The sequence below is a fragment of the Mirounga leonina genome, unplaced genomic scaffold (assembly GCF_011800145.1).
Source record: "Mirounga leonina isolate KUSES-001 unplaced genomic scaffold, KU_Mleo_1.0 Mir_168, whole genome shotgun sequence".
In the NCBI taxonomy this organism is placed as follows: domain Eukaryota; kingdom Metazoa; phylum Chordata; class Mammalia; order Carnivora; family Phocidae; genus Mirounga; species Mirounga leonina.
Window position 1 is genome coordinate 28,999,649 of NW_023270426.1, and position 18,279 is coordinate 29,017,927.

At 42.3% G+C, this 18,279-nt stretch overlaps 1 protein-coding gene across 1 annotated transcript; it reads right to left on the minus strand.

Annotated features, from left to right (window-relative positions):
- Positions 1–916: 916 nt before the first annotated feature.
- Positions 917–17,378, minus strand: GRXCR2 (glutaredoxin and cysteine rich domain containing 2). The gene is made up of 3 exons (XM_035014387.1): positions 16,960–17,378; positions 10,422–10,649; positions 917–2,222 (listed from the first exon to the last, which is right to left on the minus strand). The coding sequence occupies exons 1-3, from the start codon at positions 17,293–17,295 to the stop codon at positions 2,040–2,042; spliced, it is 747 nt and encodes a 248-aa protein (XP_034870278.1). The 5' UTR covers positions 17,296–17,378; the 3' UTR covers positions 917–2,039.
- Between the last annotated feature and the right edge of the window lie 901 nt (positions 17,379–18,279).

Sequence of the window (18,279 nt, forward strand, 5' to 3'; positions counted from 1 at the left end):
TTAAATTTGCAACCCCTCCCAACTCTCTATGCCCCTTATTGTTTTATTTTTCATCAAAGCATTTATCTTTTTCTAACCCTCTATACACCTATACATTATATATATACATACATAATTATATATTTTAATTCTCTGTTGTGTACTTTTTGGTTGTCTCTAAATATATACTCTCTCTATATATATAATACATTAAGTATACGTTTTCTGTTCTCAGCATCTCCCCACCAAAATGTAAGCTCTATGGGGGTTAGGATTTTGTAGGTTTGGTCTACTGATATATCCCCAGGGCTCAGTAAATACCTGTTGTCTGCATAAACAGATGTAATCATTAGTGTATGTATTTATTATGAGATGAAAAGGATTAAAGTCTCCAAAAAGCATGAAGGAAGGAAAAGCAGCCAATACTGCTTACACTTCTTCCTCTGGGAAGCCCCTAGAGCCCCACTCAGGCTGTGTGAGATGTCCCTTCCATGTGCGTCAAATGCTCCTTGTAATTCCCCTGTCCCAGAACTTGTCACACTGTGCTGAAACTATCCGTTTGCAGATCTGGCTCCTCCACTGAACCTGTAAACCCCACGCACTACCCAAGGGATGGTGCCCATCTGGGTGACAGTGCACATCAAGCACGCGGGGCTCAAAATATGTATTGTCGAATGTTCCTGTCAAAAAAGAGAATACACTTAGAGGTCTCCTGTTTCATTCCTTCCTCTGGTACTCTGGAAAAACAGAAGAGTCAGAAGCTGTGAGAAAACATACACCAAGTCAGGAAACAGCTAAGTGTAGAAGCAAAGAAAGTTGGTGAGCAAAAGTTCTATCATTCTGGCTAAGAGAGAACAGGCAAAATTTATCATGGATTCCAAAAATATTTTAATCTTTTTATTAGAAGTGTTTGTATTTCCTGAAAAGCATTCCACTGTTGCATTACTTTAACAGCTGAATATTAGAGAATAACAAACAAATCTTGAAAAAAATTCAGTTATGAAAATCAAAATTATCATAGAAAAGCCATGTGTCTCAATAGATAACAGACTTTATAGTGTTATTCTCTAGGGGTAAAGGGAGTGGGTGTTAGAGCTACAAAAGTTAACAAAAGAATTTTTCTAACTTTATAACCAACTTTAAGACAAAAGAATTACCTTCTGCCTTCGTTAGTTTTTCTTTTCGAGGTTTCCAATAGATAATTATAAAATATCCAATCTTTTTTTGAAGAGATTGTGGCTGTATCTTAGATTTAAAATACATTTATTTATTTGCTAATAATTCAGGGGCTGGAAGAAGTCATATCACACACACATACTTAAGCACCAAATTTATCATAAATTGCTTTGACTTGGCTTATAACCCCAGTAGTTTAGAGGCACGCAGAAATGTCTTATCTCATCTGGTCTTAAGAAGTAGCATTGCTCACTGCCTGCATGAATACTACCCAAGCGTATCACACAGGAGAGACTTGGGGACTTGGAAAGAAAGGCCTTCTCAGCTTGCCTATCTTCAGCATGAAGCACATACATGTTGTTTTGTTTTCGGTGGCCTGTGAGTACATTCCTCATCAGGCATCCCTTTCCTCTTCTGCTTAATTAAAAATTCAATCTGACCAATAATGATTTGAAATGCATACAGGAATTCAGTTCATCAGAAACCTGCTTTTTTTTATTCCTTTCTCACTGCATAATTTTGCAAAATAACTCCCAACCAGAAAATGACTTAAACCTGCTGCCTGAAATGTACATGTATTTGCTCAGTAGTGCAGGGAAAAAACTGAGCTAAGTCAAGTAAGATGCATGCACACGTTCCTGGAAGGATAATTTTAGAACCCGTTTCAAAGCAGACTCTAATTCAAAAATGCCTCTGCCACTTAGAACCAGACAGAGATGCTCCTAGCCTTACAAAATGTCATCAAGTGACTGAGTTTTGCCAGTGGAGGAAGTGGTCACAGCCACTGTGGCTTCCTTGCTGGGAGAGGGAAGAGAAGGAGGGGGCAGGTTATTAGAAATAGCTTCAGGAAGGATGCGATCACAGCGGACGTACAAAGCCACAAGCTATTGATTGCAAATCTGGCAAGGCTGCAGGCCATTCTCATTGCAGGCAGGGCAGCGCAGGGCCCGATAGGACTCCTTAAATCTGTTGGCCAGCATGGAGAACTTGCTGCCGTGGCACAGAGAGCAGGTGGCACTGCCCGACCCTCGGCAGTGAAAGCAGTTGTCCTCGGGAAGCTCCCCTTCCTGCAAGAGACAGGTCAGAGTTTAGTGACGGCAGTTCCAGACCACGGTTCCAAAACAGGCTGAAGCAGCACGGGGCTGCCTGAAAAGGCGGAGGCAGAGTGAGAGTACAAAATGCTTCCCACAGTGCCAATGGGGGAACTGGCCAGAGGCACAGAATACTTACTGGAGTTTCATCAGAGGGTTTCCCTGATGGAATCTCTAAGGCAGCAGCTCCTGCCTTGAATTCTGTCCCTTTCCATTCCTCATCGCCCTTGTCACCATCTGACCTGTAACTTCTGTATGCTCCACCAGGACAAGAGCTTACTCTTCCTCACGGCCACATACTAACAGCGAACCCCTGTAGCATGCTTAGTAGGTGCCAGGTGCGGTTCTAAGCTTTCTCTACACTCACCTATCTAACCCACATGACAGCCCGGCGAGACAGTGCACGTTTTATCATCCCTGCTGCAGACAGGAAAATGAGAGACCGAGAAGTTCAGTTATTTGCCGATGGTCACACAGCCTGGAAGAGAGGAGGCAGGTTTTGATCCCAGGCGAACGAGCAGCCGAGTTCCTGCTTCTCGTGACTATGCACACAGCCCCTCCTTGTAGCTGTCCAACATCAGGCATTCAAGAAAGACTGTATTTGTGTGACTGACAAACTGAGGGGATGGATGACTCGATGTTACAATCCTCCAAAGCTTAGCTCTGAATTCTGGTACTTTACCTTTCTTTTCTTTGAGAACTGTGATAAGGCCTGGAAGAGCAATCATGCACCTTGGACACTTCCCTTGACCTCTAAATCTTTGATTTTCTTCACCTGTGAAATGGGACTGGTAATGCTCACCATTCAGAGTAGCTGGAATATTAAATGAGAGAGTATGTGAAAAGACCACAATAGATGATTATGTGCCATATTACAGGTTCTCCATAAAAGTTAGTTCACTTCCAAGCCTTGCTAGTAAGTCTGGACTTACTAGTCCTCGACTCGCATCCTGCAGAAAATGCCCCCTGTCTACTGCCATGCTCCTTCCCTAAAACATCTCAAGGAAACCGGCAAACTTCGCATTCTGCAAAGACTGTGCATAGACCACAAACATTCCAAGAAATAAGGGTGGTACCATATCAATAACAGGTGGATCCAGCACCAAGTCCTGTCTATTTTACCTGCTAAACAGCTCTCAAATCCATCCAGTTCTCTCCGCCCGCAACCACAATCCCAGTCCAGATACCCACGAATTCTGGCATGGATTCAGGGCAGAGCCCTTGTGGGCTGTTCTCCCCAACCCAGTCAATTCCTATTGGGTTTCAGATGTCAGCTTAGCAGTGCCTACACCTCTGAACCAGGAGGCCTGACCCGCCTGTACTGCCCCAAGCACAGCAGGTCTCATAATCTACTGAAAGCTTCTGCTGACCACATAGGAATCTCTCTGCGCTAGTCCCTGTCACCATCACTTCCAAGACTTAAAGTGCGGTGACTGACACAATATTTGTCATTCACATGTCTGCTGGATGAATAAACAAAACGACAATATCTGGAGAACCCTAGCAATTCTTAAATTCTAGAAACTAAAAGAGGACTGGAGTCTACTGGGTGGCTCCACCCAGCTAACACAGCTTTCTTTTATAACTTAAGAATAAAAATAATCTTGAAAAGGGAGGCATAAGTTCTGAAAGTAGTTCCATTGTGCTACAAAGTGCCTAAGAAGGCATTAAATTTTATTTATTCTAGATTTAAGGAACAGAACTGATTACCCAACTGACAAAAACCTAAATGATGTCTATGTATCCTTTTGTTAATATTTTATTGATTGCTGCCATATTTTAATATATTAACAATGGGGAAACTTGTTTTCTTCCCTTAAAGCATTCAAAAGAAACGTATTTGCCAAAATATTCTTTAAGCAAATTGTCACGGTCCATTTTTTCTGCCAAATCCACATGTTCTTATTTTGTACTGGATCCCAGTGAGATTTTAATGTTGCCAAAGGAAGTACAGTAAATTCCTACCATAATGCCATACATGTCACCCAAAACTTAATTTGCATAGAACGCCAGGTTCAGATATTAAAAGAAAGAAATAAAAGGCACCCGAATCGGCAAAGAAGAAGTCAAACTCTCACTCTTTGCAGATGATAGGATACTTTACGTGGAAAACCCAAAAGACTCCACCCCAAAACTGCTAGAACTCATACAGGCATTCAGTCAAGTGGCAGGATATAAAATCAATGCACAGAAATCAGTGGCATCCCTATACACCAACGACAAGACAGAAGAAAGAGAAATTAAGGAGTCGATCCCATTTACATTTGCACCCAAAACCATAAAATACCTAGGAATAAATCCTTTTTTTAAAAAATTTTTTAAAGATTTTATTTATTTATTTGACAGAGAGAGATATAGCGAGAGAGGAAACACAAGCAGGGGGAGTGGGAGAGGGGGAAGCAGGCTTCCCACTGAGCAGGGAGCCAGATGTGGGACTCGATCCTAGGACACTGGTACCATGACCTGAGCCGAAGGCAGATGCTTAACGACTGAGCCACCCAGGTGCCCCATACTTAGTAATAAATCTAACCAAAGAGGCAAAGAATCTGTACTCAGAAAACTATAAAATACTCATGAAACAAATTGAGGAATACACAAAAAAATGGAAAAACGTTCCATGCTCATGGATTGGAAGAACCAATATTGTGAAGATGTCAATGCTACCTAGAGCAATCTACACATTTAATGCAATCCCTATAAAATACCTTCCACTTTTTTCAAAGAAATGGAACAAATAATCCTAAAATTTGTATGGAACCAGAAAAGACCCCGAATAGCCAGAGGAATGTTGAAAAGGAAAAGCAAAGCTGGTGGCATCACAATTCCGGACTTCAAGCTCTATTACAAAGCTGTCATCATCAAGACAGTATGGTACTGGCACAAAAACAGACACATAGATCAATGGAACAGAACAGAGAGCCCAGAAATGGACCCTCAACTCTATGGTCAACTAATCTTTGACAAAGCAGGAAAGAATGTCCAATGGAAAAAAGACAGTCTCTTCAACAAATGGTGCTGGGAAAACTGGACAGCTACATGCAGAAGAATGAAACTGGACCATGTCCTTACACCACACACAAAAATAGACTCCAAATGGTTGAAAGACCTCAATGTGAGACAGGAGTCGATCAAAATCCTAAAGGAGAGGGGTGCCTGGGTGGCTCAGTCGTTAAGCGTCTGCCTTCGGCTCAGGTCATGGTCCCAGGGTCCTGGGATCGAGCCCCGCATCGGGCTCCCTGCTCAGCGGGAATCCTGCTTCTCCCTCTCCCACTCCCCCTGCTTGTGTTCCCTCTCTCGCTGTATCTCTCTCTGTCAAATAAATAAAATCTTTAAAAAAAAAAAAAAATCCTAAAGGAGAACACAGGCAGCAACCTCTTCGACCTCAGCTGCAGCAACTTCTTCCTAGAAACATCGCCAAAGGCAAGGGAAGCAAGGGCAAAAATGAACTCTTGGGACTTCATCAGGATAAAAAGCTTTTGCACAGCAAAAGAAACAGTCGACAAAACCAAAAGACAACCAACAGAATGGGAGAAGATATTTGCAAATGACATATCAACTAAAGGGCTAGTATCCAAAATCTATAAAGAACTTACCAAACTCAACACCCAAAGAACAAATGATCCAATCAAGAAATGGGCAGAAGAAATGAATAGACATTTTTCCAAAGAAGACATCCAAACAGCCAACAGACACAGGAAAAAGTGCTCAACATTGCTCAGCATCAGGGAAATCCAAATCAAAACCTCAATGAGATACCACCTCACACCAGTCATAATGGCTAAAATTAACAAGTCAGGAAATGACAGATGTTGGCGGGGATGCGGAGAAAGGGGAACCCTCCTACACTGTTGGTGGGAATGCAAGCTGGTGCAGCCACTCTGGAAAACAGTATGGAGGTTCCTCAAAAAGTTGAAAATAGAGCTACCCTAGGACCCAGCAATTGCACTACTGGGTATTTACCCCAAAGATACAAATGTAGGGATTCGAAGGGGTACATGCACCCCGATGTTTATAGCAGCAATGTCCACGATAGCCAAACTATGGAAAGAGCCACGATGTCCATCGACAGATGAATGGATAAAGAAGATGGGGTATACGTGTATACACACACACACAGGCACACACACAATGGAATATTATGCAGCCATCAAAAGGAATGAGATCTTGCCATTTGCAACAACGTGGATGGAACTGGAGGGTATTATGCTGAGCGAAATAAGTCAATCAGGGGCGCCTGGGTGGCTCAGTCGTTAAGCGTCTGCCTTCGGCTCAGGTCATGATCCCAGGGTTCTGGGATCGAGCCCCGCATTGGGCTCCCTGCTCCACAGGAAGCCTACTTCTCTCTCTCCCACTCCCCCTGCTTGTGTTCCCTCTCTTGCTGTGTCTCTCTCTGTCAAATAAATAAATAAAATCTTTAAAAAAAAAAAAAAAGAAAGAAGTCAATCAGAGAAAGACATGTATCATATGATCTCACTGATATGAGGAATTCTTAATCTCAGGAAACAAACTGAGGGTTGCTGGAGTGGTGGGGGTGGGAGGGATGGGGTGGCTGGGTGATAGACATTGGGGAGGGTATGTGCTATGGTGAGTGCTGTGAATTGTGTGAGACTGTTGAATCACAGACCTGTACCTCTGAAACAAATAATATATTATCTGTTAAAAAAAAAAAAAAAGAAGATAGCAGGAAAGGAAAAATGAAGAGGGGGAATCGGAGGGGGAGATGAACCATGAGAGACTACGGACTCTGAGAAACAAACTGAGGGTTCTAGAGGGGAGGGGGGTGGGGGGGATGGGTTGGCCTGGTGATGGGTATTAAAGAGGGCACATATCGAATGGAGCACTGGGTGTTCTACGCAAACAATGAATCATGGAACACTACATCAAAAACTAATGATGTAATGTATGGTGATTAACATAACATAATAAAATTTTAAAAAAAAAAGATTAATGAAATGACCTGGCGAGCCTGCTGCAGGGAACAAAAACAAATCATCAATCAAATTTTCTCTAATGTCACGTGGTTATACAATGCAGTATTAGAGCTTGACTGGAGTTTCCACTCTTACTCTGAGTTACCACCCTCCTTCCGACCACTTGAGCCCTCAGCACACTCACTGAATCATTTAATGATCATTAAATCAAGTGTTACTGAGCCTCTACTCTGTACACGGCATGCGAGATGTAAGCTTCTGTCTTTCATTCTCAGCATTTTTAAATTCTTCTCAGAAAATATTCGGTAAGAGGACTTAGAACATAGTTGTACTGCACAGCTGAGGTTCTAGAACCAACAGACCTACCCAAACCACCTCTTACTAGTTGCACAAGCAAGGAAAGGGGCCTCAGCTTTCATTGCAGACTCAAAGGCTTGGGTAGCCCTGAAGTAGCCAACAAGCACCAATCTGGAGGCTGCTCAGCAAGCGGGTTAAGATTATAAGGTTGGTAGTCAGGTGGACCGGGGTTTGACCACTGGCTCTGATGACCTCTGGCAAGTTACTTAACTTCTCTGTGCCTTGGTTTCCCCAGATACAGAAGAAGACTGCTAACAATACTGCCCTTAGAGAGTCCTTGTGAGAATAAAAGAGACTAATGCATGGAAAGCACTGGGCATGGTGCCCGGTGATCATGGGCCCTCAATAAATGGCAGCTCTTATTATTATTATTACTATTATTTCAAAGGCAAGATCTTTATAAAGCATAAAGAAGCGCAGATGACTTACATTCTCAGATCCACTGAACATACGGCCAGATTTTTCCCCTTCCCTATTTCACTGTGGCTCAATTCAATTATTCCTCTCCTTTTCTTTTATAGTTAATACAGAGGGTCAGCATGGTCTGGCTTTTAGCCTCGGCCCGCTCTTTCATCAAGGTTCCCACTGCTTCCCTGTTCCATCTGACACAACAAAGAGTCTCCTGGTCAGAAGGGGCTCCTTGATGTTCCCTGACCCTCTTTTTTAGAATAAAACCTGTCTGGGCATTTACTGCACGAGGGATTTGGCAAACAAATAGCAATTTAAAACAGAGTTTAAAAGACAGGCAAGTGAAGTATAACCTTTCACAGCAACTTTCTGCTGCACGCCTCTGTCCTAGTTTATGGTAGTAGAGCAAAAACACATGGATCTCTCCAAATTGAATTTAAAGATAATTGTCATGTCAGGCCTGTCGCTGCCTTTTTATTCAGGCCTGCAGCGTGACCTGCATTTTATCATGTCTGGCTCTCTTCTGAAAATATATGCTCCTACAAATTACCAAATGGTATGAAAAAGAATAGAATTAATGAATTTTAAAGTGGAAAGGAAATGCTTTGGATCACAATGTTTAGTAGTCCGCCTGCAGCTCTGCTAGGTTCTGAACAGTGCTATATAAAAGGCAAGAGGCAAGATAGTACTTATCAGCAGGCTCTCTGGTCCCAAATTCCAGTACTCTTACCACGAACATTTAACTGGTATCTACTGCACACCTACTCTGTGCCAGGCTCTATTTTTTATTTTTATTTTTCATTTTTTTGACATGGGAACTACTATGCTACACCCAACATAAATATGGCCCCTGCCCTCATGGAGAGAAATTCTAGCGGGTGACGGTAAACATTAACCAAATATTTACACAGGGAAATATAAGATTGCAGCTGAGGAGGGGTGTGAGGTGCTCTGAGGGGTCCACCCTTGGGTACTTCATCCTCCTAGAAGTGAGAGGAGGCCCCTCTGAAGAAGTGATGTCTCCACTGAGACTTCAGGTGCTAAGGGCAAGGCAGTGGGGAATCTGGAGAACATTCCAGGCACAGGGAAGTTGCCTCTGGCAGGATAGAGCAAAGAGCATATGAGTGGTAGCTAGATGGGGCAGTGTGTCTGGGACAGAGAATGAAGAGAGATGTGTAATAGGAGGTTAAACAGGCGAACAGTGGCCAGGCTATCTACTGTTTTATTCCAAGCAGTGAGAGGTCACTGAAGTTTGTGGTCAGGGAAAAGAGTGATGAAGGGGTGATGTGATCATATCTGCATTTCAAAAATATCAAGTGTGAGATCAGGTTGGAAAGAGATAGGAGTCCTTGTGAGCAGAACTTTAATAAGAGTCTTTTGCTAGAGTCTGGTCATCACCTTCTTGTTCCTGTCCTCTAAATCCTACGAGGGTAGGGACATCACTAACGTATGAGGAAGTCCCTGGCCCATTTTGTCACACCAACCCAGAGGAGGTGAGAGAGAGTCCCACAGTAAAGTTGCAACTCCCAAGAGATGGAAACTAAAGAGAGAGAAAATTCATTTCTGCTGCTATCCAAGCTTTTACCCTCTTAGCTTAAATCCATCAAAATTGCTTTTCCCACTGCCAATCCCACACTGTGAACTAATGAATATCATCACTCTACCCCTTTATCTGAGCATGTCTGAGCAACGGTGTCCAAGGTGAGGAGTCCGCACCTCCAAGAGGTATGGGCAGAAAATCATTCTAAGTATTTCTATTTACTTTTTATCTTAAAAAGGCAAGAAATGAAGCTTCAACCATATTTTCAAATGAAACTGTTATGCTAATTTTTAATAAATTAGCTCCTGGCCCCTTCGCTAGGTCAGGCAGTCAGCAGACAAATACAGTACCCAAGGGATCCTGGAGTAAGCATGATGGAAAGTGACCTCACTGCACGTACAGTGACAGTGGTGTCCCAGCTCATTCATTCACTCTGATCATACTGCACATACGGAGGTTCACTTGTCCCTGGTCCAGCGGATGTACAGAGAATAGTGCTTAGTTTTAACTAACTAATCTCTACAAAACCCAGACACGTGGCTTGATAAGATTCTTTAAGGAGACTGGATTGAAGATAACCCCAATAACAGAAGCACAAGCAAACCCATAAGAAAAACAACAGAGCTGATTTTTCCCATCTCTGGAATAAGCTGTTCTATGCCACAATGCAGAGTGAAAACAATAAATACCTAATCAGATCTCAGAAGAAGTCACCAAAAACAATTAAAATTATGCATATTTGAAATATAGACATAATTATTATTGCTAATCACATACCATTAAAATCTAATAAACTTAAAATTCCTTAACATTTTTAACAGTTAAACATCTTAAGTATTTATATTCAAGTTTTCACTTAAGTAGTGCACAATTGAAACCATCTGGAGCCCACTGCTGTAGGGCCAGCCCCAAGGAGGACAGTGAGCCATTGTGACACACCTGTGGGTACTGGTTATGAGGAAATGTGCTTTCCGCGTCTGGCAAATGCCCATCGTCCTGGTCACGGTCTCCAAAGATTTCCTCTTTGCTCATCAGAGACTCTTCCTCAGCCTCCTCTTCCTTCTGGAGAATTTTCCTCATGAAGTCTCTCTTGTCCATTGGGGTTCGAATGATTTTCAGGTTATTCGTGTAGATGATGATCTTTCCAAAATCTATAATAGGTGGGGACTAGAGAAATGAAGAATGAGCATGGCGACCTACCAGCAATCACCACATACAGGGCTGCAGAACCTGTTCAACATCCTAGGAAATAGGGGAGAAAGAACTTGTAACTGTTTAGCCCGTAGGATTCCAACAGATCCCAAAGCTAAAATTCACTCCCTGGTTTGTTCACTCTCTCTAAAAACCCTGAAAACCAAACCAACCAAAGCTGAACTAATCCTATAACTGGGGTGTAAGACTCTGCATGGCCAGGGCCAAAGTTTCTACTCCCACTGCATACCACAGTAGCTGATGCAGAGCTGGGCACAGTGAGTGTTTTATAAACACAGAAGAATGCTTAAAAAAATAAATAGCTCTCCAAAATTTTTATGCATAAATAATAGTATATAAAATTTACTGAATTATTATCATTATTTTATTATAGTGGATAGCATTTATTTTGTGTCAGACATCATGCTAAGCATTTTACAAACATTACCTCATTTTCCCCTCAAACATCCCTTGAGGCGGATGCTATGATTTCTACATATTTACAGATGAGGAGACTGAGTCACAGTGGGGTCAAGAGCCTCCTAAGGTTACCGTTGGTCAGAATCTGTGGCTGAGATTCGAACCCCAGTCCGTCTAACTCTAAAGCCCATATTCTTAACACCTACACTGCACTATTCACAAGTATTTTCCCTCCAAAAAACCTGTAAGATCATTATGTATATAATGATCATATATATATATATATATATGTAGTGATCTTACATATATGTAATATCTTATATATGTAATGTTTTTTATTATTTGTACAATATATAAATCTTTTTATGTCAATAAACATACTTCGGTAGCATCATTACCAACAGCTTATGTTCCTTTATGTGGATTTATCATGTATTACTTGATAATTTGCTGAGGAATAATTTACACAATACAACAATGCAGCAGAGAAGCCTGGGGGAGTAAATGTTTAGGGATTACTTAACTAAGAACCCAGAGATAGGATAGCTTGGCAACAAACAACACCAATCTTAATTCTGCTGTTCACCAACTGTAAGATATAGGAGAGTCATTTGGCCTCTTAGAACCTCAGTTTGCTCATTTGCAAATGGGGTGACATCTAACTGGTGGGCATCACCACAGACAAAATCATTATTGAAACAGGAATATGTGGGGCACCTGGGAGGCTCAGTCGGTTGAGCGTCCGACTCTTGATTTCTGCTTAGGTCATGATCTCAGGGTCTTAAGATCGAGGCCCGAGTCGGACTCTGCGCCCAACCTGGAGTCTGCTCAAGATCCTCTTTCCCTTTCCCTCTGCACCACCCCCCCTCCCCCATTCACACACTTGCGCACACACACTCTCTCACTCTCTGTCTCTCAAGAAAACAAAACAAAAAAACAGGAATACTTGGATACTGGCTGGTAAGCAGGTGCTGTCCTGCGACTCCTGAGTGCCCCCCTGTCACTCCCCGCTCTCTTCAGGGAGCCTCTACCGCCCCCAAACCCAGCAATGTAGCAGTTAATGCTTAGGAGCCCAGGTCTCAGGGCCCTGCCCCAACGCTCGGCTGGCTTCTGTGCTGGTGCTGGCTGGGCAATGTTCCTGTGGGGGAAGATTTCGATGCTCCTCCCTGAGGCTAATTATATCGATTTCTAGGGGGGGAGGTGCAATGAAGAATATATTAAACAGGGTTTTCAAAGCTAAAGATCTACGCAGGGGTGGGCATTGTTACTGTGGCTGGTATTAAAAGCTGTTCATTAGTACTGCATGCACAGTCATGCTACACAGCTAAGTACCTCAGCACCAAATATTCCGCCCTGCATTTATAGAAGTGTAGAAACCAAATTTATTGGGATGCCACAATCAAGCAGTCTCCTATTTATAGCCATAACACATTCAGTCACAACCTGGCTTAAACAGGACTTCAGTACTGGGATCCCGGACTTCCTTGAAACACAGAGTTTTCTATCATTATTTATGAAGCCACGGGCTTCCCACTTGGCCCTGTTTTCTCTCCTTCCCCTCAAGGGATCGTGTGGCAGCTTCCATCTCCTATTGTTTGATGCACACTGGGTTCCTGTTTCACACTCTGGACTATCAGTTTCCGAACATCAGAAGATAAAGATGGTGGCACTTTTAGAAGGTTCCATTTCTACTTCCACTAATAGCCAAAGAGGTTTAGTTACCAGGGAGCTTTTTTTCACATGTAAAACTGGTTTTTTCAAGGTAAAACTCTTAATCTACTAAAAAAAGGGGTGGGGGCACCTGGGTGGCTCAGTCGTTAAGCGTCTGCCTTCGGCTCAGGTCATGATCCCAGGGTCCTGGGATCGAGCCCCGCATCGGGCTGCCTGCTCAGCGGGGAGCCTGCTTCTCCCTCTCCCACTCCCCCTGCTTGTGTTCCCTCTCTCGCTGCGTCTCTCTCTGTCAAATAAATAAATAAAATCTTAAAGAAAAGAAAAAAAAATCTGTGGTCATCTAGTCCAACCTCCTGCCTCTAAGCTGGTCTATATCTGAGACACCCAAGATACTACATTTATTTTTAATGTACTTGAAAGAAGGAGGGTCCCAAATCACCTGTAAGGTGTGTTTATGTTTCATTCACCCTGTCGGCCAAGTTCTTCCTTGTGTCTAAGGGAAACCCTTCAGGTGTAACTAAAGTTCACGTTATCTGGTGACACCGAATTGCCATTGAGGAACACCCACTCTTACATTACAGAGGGCCAGGACGAAGCCAGGAATTTTTGTGTTTCCTTCCATAGTGCCCAGAATGACATCTTGGGTGACTGAGCTTCATAAGTGGCCACGTGCCTGGAGACCGCTATTCAGGCACCATGAAACCTTTCCACTTAAAATGCAGGGACACCTTCCTGAATCCTAGAAATGCAAAGGGCTTTGGAGGCAGGCAGGCCTGAGGTCAATTTTTCTGTGCAAGATTTGCAAGTTCCCAAACCCCATGCGCTGTTTGTCCAATTTGTAAAATTCTCAAAGAATTACTGTGAAGATGAAATGACCTACGTACAAAATACTAGCCTTCTAGTACATGTTCAGTAAATGCCACGTCCCTTCCTTCCCTTCCATTTTTTTAAATGAACCTTATAAACTTCAAATGGTTTCAATTCTTTAAAATATTTATTTGTTTATAACCACTTTCTCTATCATATACAATTTTTTTTAAAAGACTCAATATTTCTTTGATGAGAACCTGGTCGTTATCACAATGGTAGGGAATATTTGCTAAGCACATCCAATGTTCCAGGCACAATGTTAAGTATTTCGTACGTATACTCTTTTTTTAATCACCACAACAATCTTCATAAGTAGATACTTTTATTACTCTCATCTCCTAGAGGACGACATTGAAGCAAGGCAAGATTAAGTGGTCTGCTCAAGCTCCCACAGTTAAGTAGGTAGAGTGGACAGCAAGCCCAGGTTTAACAGACATCATAGCCCCTGCCTTTTTTTTTCTTTTAAGATTTTATTTATTTATTTGGGAGAGACAGAGAGAAAGAGAGAGCACGGGGGGGGGGGGGCAGAAGGAGCAAGGGAAGCACACTCCCCGCTGAGCAGGGAGCCTGATGAGGAACTCAATCCCAGGAACCTGAGATGGTGACCTGAGCCAAAGGAGACGTTTAACTGACTAAGCCACCCAGGCGCCCACCCTTGCTTTTTTTTTTTTTAATGATTATTTTTGTGGTGGTAAAATATACAGTACATAAAATTTACCTCTTTAACCATTTCTAAGTTTACAGGTCAGTGGTATTAGTACGTTCACACTGCTGTGTAGCCATTACTACCAGTCATCCCCTGAACTTCATCTTCTCAAAATGAAACTGTATCCCCAGTAAGCTCCCACTTCTCCCCTCCCCCAGCCCCTGGCAACCACGGCTGCATTTTCTGTCTCTATAAATCTGACTATTCTAGGCGCTTCACATAGATGGAATCATATAATTCTCTCTTTATGACTGGTTTATTTCACTTAGCATAATGTCTTCAAGTTTCATCCATATTGTAGCATGTGTCAGAAGAGCCTTCCTTTTTAAGGCTGAGTAATATTCGACTGTGTGTATATACATTTTATTCGTCCATTCATCTACTGAGGGACATTTGGGTTGTTTCCACTTGTGAGCAACTGTGAAAAAGCTGCTATGAACACTGGTGTACAAATACCTGCTCAAATTCAGAGCCTTTACTGTAATTGTTGTGCTTAACTGCTACCCAGTGTTGCTTCATAATCAGTATTTACTAGGGTTTATTTTATAGTTGGATTCGCTATTGAAAAACCATGGCTTTCCAGTTCTCGTTTCCTTGTGTTTCATAAATACCACACTGACAACCTGTTTCAGTGGGCGGAGCTGCAGGAATCCATCCTGACCCCTCTCTCAACCAGAGGCTGGCTAAGATTGGGAGGCAGCATTTGGATCAGGCAACAAAGAAAACAAGGATAACTGGATCAAGCAGGAAACCCAATCAAGCAGGAATCAAACTCTGAAAATGGTCTCCAGAGTCCTGTGTTTAAACCAGCGTTGTGGTGCTGCTATGAAGACTCAATTATCTGGTTGTGTAAGTCCAAATCATACACATTTACATAAGTGCCAAGTTTGACACATGACTTGTGATGGTCCAGTGGTCAAATTATCTACCATGACTCTGAAAAACAAACTGAGGGTTCTAGAGGGGAGGGGGGTGGGAGGATGGGTTGGCCTGGTGGTGGGTATTGAGGAGGGCACGTTCTGCATGGAGCACTGGGTGTTATGCACAAACAATGAATCATGGAACACTTCATCTAGAACTAATGATGTAATGTATGGGGATTAACATAAGATTAAAAAAAAAATCAAAAAAAAAATTATCTACCATGGCCTTGTAAAAGGTCTGTAGAAACTACAACTTTTTAAAGTCTAAACCTACAAGTAAGATTTAGTTTAAAAGAGATATGTAAGTACAAGACATAGCCAAGAACCTAGGATATAATAAGCACTCGGTAATGGTAACTATTACTATTAACATCATCATTATTAGTAATGGTGAGAATGGAACTGGAATAAAAAGAATAATTTTAGAGAATAAAAAGGAACATTCCACACGACCAAAAGCATGAGGAATCAGAACACCTGGGTTCTTATTCTGACTTTGCACCTAATGACTCTCTAATACTGGGTGGACACCTTAACAACTTGGCACTCGGTTTTCCTCATCTGCAAAATGGGAATGACCGTATTTTGCCTTTCTCCTCAAGGCTGTGGTAAAGACCCAAGGAGAAATTACGTGAAACTACTCTGTAATGCATAAGCCCCTCCACTAACACGAGGGGTTGTTCACTCCAGCCCCCTTTATTATCAAAAAGAAACCTGGTATTATCTCTGATAAATGTGGACTCCTGTAATTACACTTTTACCAGTGCCAGAAAGGCCAATGCATTTGTCTGCCATAGATGAATTATCTGTTCCCTTAGGCAACTAACAATAAAAATGAGTAGAGAGTAATTATCTGAATTTCACACTTTAAAGATGAGGGCATATCCTGGTGTACTATTCATTAATAGTACATTAATAGCACATTATATAATTGCATTTAATCTTAAGGAAAAAAGTCCCAGTGGCAGACATATACACATCTCCCTTTCATTTTTAGAAATCAGTGAATATTTTCCAAGTTCTTCCAGCTTAAAAGAAAATCATGCAGGGGCTTTTGATTATCCATGGTACTGGGAAAGATAATTGAAATTAACAGATAAAATACACATTTCAATTGAACTGTTAGCTCAGACCTCTTCCTCAAGTAACATTTCCTCTGGTTGACATGCTTTTCGCCATTTCTTCCCAGGACTCCAACCACTCAGGGTTCATGCTAATGAGCAATGGAAAGGCAAAATAAATAAAGAAACAAACACTTTTTAAAAGCAGGCAGCAGGAGGGAGATAGGAAATAAAACAAGACATGGATAAACCACAAGCTGAAAAACTGGCTGGAGTGAAATGAGCACCTTCAAACGCTCAGCTCTTTCAGGCAACAAAACAACCAGTTGTCGCATAATTGTCTAAAACGGCAGTCTCGCAAGCTGAAAACCACTGCATCTCTATTTAATTTATTTACAAGATAACCCAGCCAATGACCCAATTACAATTTACTATCCTGGATGGGACTGAATACTATACAGGCTTGTTGCACTTTCCAGTAAGCAGTCAGCAAGCATGTTATTTTTGTCCCAGAAATATTATTCCGATAGCGGCTTCTCATTTGGTGCATGAGCAAGATACAAATTTGAACCAGTCAGGTGCTTTCCTGTATACATTTTAGTCCCTAAAGTTTATACACCATGCACAATACCAACCTTATGGTCATTCGCCTTGTAATCATTGAAGAAAGCCTGGCTGCCCGCCAAAGTGTAGGCATTGCCCTCTCTAAACACGCTGATCCTTTGAGCAGTCAGCTTAGGGGAGTATGGTCGGGGCTTGGGGGCTTCCCCAGACCCATAAACACCATCCATTGGTTCAAGGGACTCTTGGAGAAAACTGTGAGGGTATTCCTCCTTTGGCGACTCTAATTCCTGCCCATCCTCAAAGACCTGCTTCAACACTCTGCCACTGTAGGAGGAAGAGATTTTAAATCGTACTTTCCGTGGTTTGCCGTCACTCTTCTGGTTCAGCTTCTTCTCAGGGTCCTCCATCAGTAGAAATTTCACCCTGTGGTTTCCAGGCTTCAGTGTAGCCAGTAAAATTTGGGGCTCTGGGGAAAAGGCATTTTATTTTCTCTCCTCTTGCATATAATTAATTCAAGTTGGTGCTGGGGTATGCTCAGTTTACAGCAACTGACACCCACACATTAAATATTGATAGACCCTCATGCAAAGGTAGGCGATTGTGGGTTTATGGAGTGGATGGAGTGCAGCGTGAGACAAGATTGGGTCCCCTTGGAATCCCAAACTCCCCTATAACTTCACCCCAATCCTGGCTTTTCCTACCTTGAACAAGGGTAGATTTATTTAGACTGAACAAGTACCAATTCAATGAGGCTCAATTACTCCATCAGCTGGCAAATGTCTTATTAATATTCTTACCAACAACTATGACCTAGTGAGCACTTAATAGGTGCCACAGATTTTTGCATGCATTGCCTTACTTGGTCCTCACAATAAGCCTACATTGGAAGTATAATTATCCTTGTTTTACCGGGGGGAAAGTGAGGTTCAGAGCAGTTCCCCATTTGTCGATTCTGTTGCAGCTAGGCTAAGAGACAGAGCAGGGATTAGAACTCAGTTCTGACCCCCAAACCCATGGCCAGTCCACTAAGCCAAAAGTTTTTAAACTGTGTTTCATGGAGCCCTAGACAGGAGGGAACCATGGATCCTGGATTCTGGGCCTTCGTCCCTGTATGAATCAGACAGGCTACATTTCCTTTTTTTTTTTGGCTTCCCAGGGGAATTCTACATTTTTTTTTTTTTAATTATTATTATGTTCAGTCTACATTTCCTATCTACTTTGTATTTAAGATTTCATTTGCAAGCACCGCACTAGGCCCTGCTGCCTGTTGTAGACGATACCCAGTAAATGCTTGACACGGTGCACTAGCAGATGGGATGAGTATCAGGGAAGTATGAGACGTGGGGCTTGTGAATGACAGTCCGGCAGTCTACTTCAGGAAACAGACCTAA